The following is a 3340-nucleotide window of genomic DNA, read 5'->3' on the forward strand; positions in this document are numbered from 1 at the left end:
ATTAAAAAAAAATAATGTTAGAAAAAAAGAAAAACAAAAAAAAGGGGCATGGTGCGAATCCCCATGCCAATGGTAAATGTCTAGAAGAAAAGGAACAATGAATTCCTCGAGTCATGAGTGGCATTGTGTTGAGAGCAAGGACATGTGCTAAAAAGAGGGCCAAATGCAAATCATTTAGGTGGTGGTCTAGTAGTAAGAGTTTAGAATAAAAAGATTTATTTTTTATATGGTTTTAAGTTCAAGTTCTAAGTTACTTATATGATGATCACTGGAGGCTTACATGGTTGTTAAATTCAGGGCCTGTGGGATTAGTCGAGGTGCGCGCAAATTGGCTCGGACACCCACGTCAAACTTAAAAAAAAAAAAAAAAAGAGGGCTGAACTGGATTCTTAAATCACCTGGTTAGAACATGCGGTTCAACGGGTTTCATTCCCACAACCTCTCATTTCAAACATTTGATCATGTCACAGCTCCCTGAGTAGATAAGATGTCTGCAACACCCGATCACTGTTTTTTGACTTTTGTTCAAAATTCCAAAACCACTTGATGATATTTTAATGTTTCGTTCTGGAAAAGACATCCCAACGACAATGTCTTTTGGTATCTCTACAAAATCTGAGAAAGCGCCAAACAAACTATAAACAAGAAAAATAAAGATTTGGGAACCGAAGTCATGGCGATACCATCCATCTGGTTACTCCTGTTGCCTATCATTCTAGCTTCACGTGCTGTTTTTTTTTTTTTTTTTTTGCCAGTTTCTTCACCGAGCTCTGCGTACCGGAGAAAAACCCTACACTACGTACACTTGTATTTATAATTCGGTGTTTATCAAAAGAGGAGTTGAAAAGGGACTAAGCTACAAAGCTGTCAACTATGCTTTGGGACCCAATGCATTCAGACCTGGTGGCAATCCAGCCAAAATTGATGGCTCGAAGCCACGCATCAGAAGCTAAAAAACAATTTGGGTCCAAAAGCAAGTGGACAAATTAATTAAGTCCTGTTGCCTCTTCCTATCCCATCCCCTAAGAAAAGTAATCTCCAGAAAGAACAACAATCTATCATTCTACCCCTCTCAGTAGCTTCTCTGCCCTCTCCCCACCACACCTTGTGATCCCGAGTCACAGACTGTATGCTTTTTTGACATTGTCAATGGCCAGATGACAGAAAGGTAGAGAAAGTACTCGAGAATCTCTTGTTATTCAATCGGTTTAAAGAGAACTGGAACATACATGTCATTGTAAATATACAAATGGATGGGCGATTAAGATATATATGGGATCTTTAGACTTCCCCGCTAAAGAGGGATTTGTTATCTTGCTGTCCTTTTTTTAAAAAAATTTATTGAAATGGGACTGCACCAACACATTTATCTTTTCTTTTTTATATATACACAAACAGATCATCAAGATCTTGGATCCTAGAGGTTCCCACTTGCAGTAGGCTCTGGTAATTGGTCCACTTCCCAACTTTGTCTGGGTGCAACCTTGTCATGGACAGGTGCGTACTCCTGCGACATAGCAACCAAAACAATATAACAAATCATTCCCTGCTTCTATCTGAAACCTTGCCCTGTCATCCCCTAAAATAATTCAGCAACCAACCCCAATACTTACATTATGCTAACACACGCTCAAACCCAAACCTATATTTTACATAATATAAAAGAAACTGAGGACTTCTTCTTCCCTTTTATACCTCCATTTTCTCGATAAGTTCAGCTGCTGTTTCTGCTATAACAACTATGTGCCTTGCGGTACCATTTATGAAGCCTTCTTCAACTCCCTTGTCAAATAAGGCAAGCAAGCTGTTATAATATCCATCTACATTTAACAGTCCCACCTGGTAGAAAAGTGAAAATGAAAGATGAAACACACCTATCAAAAAGAACATTCTAAATTGTAAAAATATTGATGGAAGGTATATAGAATCTACAAATTAAGACCATTTGATCTTACTGGTTTTTCATGAATCCCAAGCTGAGACCAGCTGATTATCTCTAACAGCTCTTCCATGGTTCCATAACCGCCTAATGAAAAGATTGCACGAAAACTTGATTCAACATACGTGCGCGCGTGCGTGCGCGCGTGTGTGCATGCATGCATGTATATTTTATGCACTAGTAGTTGCTTTGAATGAGAATACATGTACCAGGAAGGGCAATGAAGGCATCGGCATGTTTTGCCATTTCTGCCTTTCGTTGGTGCATGTCTGCTACAGTTTTCACTTCTCCGACGGTTTCTCCTGATATCTGGCAAGTAGAGCTTTAACTCCATTAAGATGCAAGAAGATGTTAGACGGTACAAAAACATGAAATAATAGGGCTTGAATAGCATACCTCGTGAGACATTAGAGCCCTAGGAATCACTCTATATAAACAAAATATGAACAAGCACGTTAAGTTTTCTGGCACCAGCCAAAAGAAGAGCGAATATTAAAAGTAAAGAAATGAAAAGGTAGTGATAAATGGAGTACCCAAGAACATGGCAGCCTCCATTGAACACGGTTTGTGAGATCAAACCCATAAGACCTACACTCCCCCCACCATAGACCAAATCAATCTTTCTCCTAACCTGGCAATTATTACAAGGAAAAACATCTGGTAAGCAACATACAAAACCTCCTGACACATAGAATATGTGTGCTCCTTTCAAACAGAGAGCCTGTGTGCAATTCTTTGATTTTGTAATTTATGACTTGATAATTATAATATATTACCAGCTGTTTGCCAAGCTCAGAGAAGCATCAGTAAATGAAGACTTGTATCCAGCTCTACTACCACAAAAGACACAAATCCTTTTGAACCTTCCTTTTTTTTCACTTGTTGCAGATATCCCCTCTTCTCCTTCCATTCTCCAAAGAAGAATAATATAAAGAGAAAAGTGATATGGGGGAGAGAGGAAAAGAAAAGTAGAGAAAGAATGCAGAAGAGATTACGAAGGAGGATATTGTATGTGCGAGGGAAGCAGAAGGGACACTTTGCTTTTTGAATCTCCACAAACTTCATCCCCTCTAGGACCCCAGCCTCTCCTTTTGCCCGTCGTCTTTTGTGAGTGTTATATCTTTTATTTTTTATTTAAAAATGTATTAAAATATATTATTATTTATTTTTAAAAAATTATTTTTAATATCAAAATAATCTGAAAAATATTAAATAAATAAATATTTTTAAAATAAAAATAAATAAATAAATTCTACTTTGTTGGAGAAGAGCCCATCTCCAGCTCTCATTTTATCTTCGCCATCCCTGCAATTAATTTTCTTTCACACCTAAAACTGTTAAGGAATCTTTTTATGGAATTTGAGACAAAGTATGTCTACACGGACCATGCCAGTGCTCTTT

At 37.8% G+C, this 3340-nt stretch overlaps 1 protein-coding gene across 1 annotated transcript; it reads right to left on the reverse strand.

Annotated features, from left to right (window-relative positions):
* Nucleotides 1–1337: 1337 nt before the first annotated feature.
* On the reverse strand, nucleotides 1338–2978 carry LOC118036263 (cytokinin riboside 5'-monophosphate phosphoribohydrolase LOG1). The gene is given in 8 exon segments (XM_035041944.2): nucleotides 1338–1507; nucleotides 1696–1839; nucleotides 1956–2026; nucleotides 2149–2248; nucleotides 2336–2366; nucleotides 2473–2570; nucleotides 2716–2735; nucleotides 2738–2978. Coding segments are annotated over 8 exon segments (666 nt in total). The 5' UTR covers nucleotides 2850–2978; the 3' UTR covers nucleotides 1338–1417.
* Between the last annotated feature and the right edge of the window lie 362 nt (nucleotides 2979–3340).

Source organism: Populus alba, chromosome 9 (assembly GCF_005239225.2).
Source record: "Populus alba chromosome 9, ASM523922v2, whole genome shotgun sequence".
Lineage (NCBI taxonomy): Eukaryota > Viridiplantae > Streptophyta > Magnoliopsida > Malpighiales > Salicaceae > Populus > Populus alba.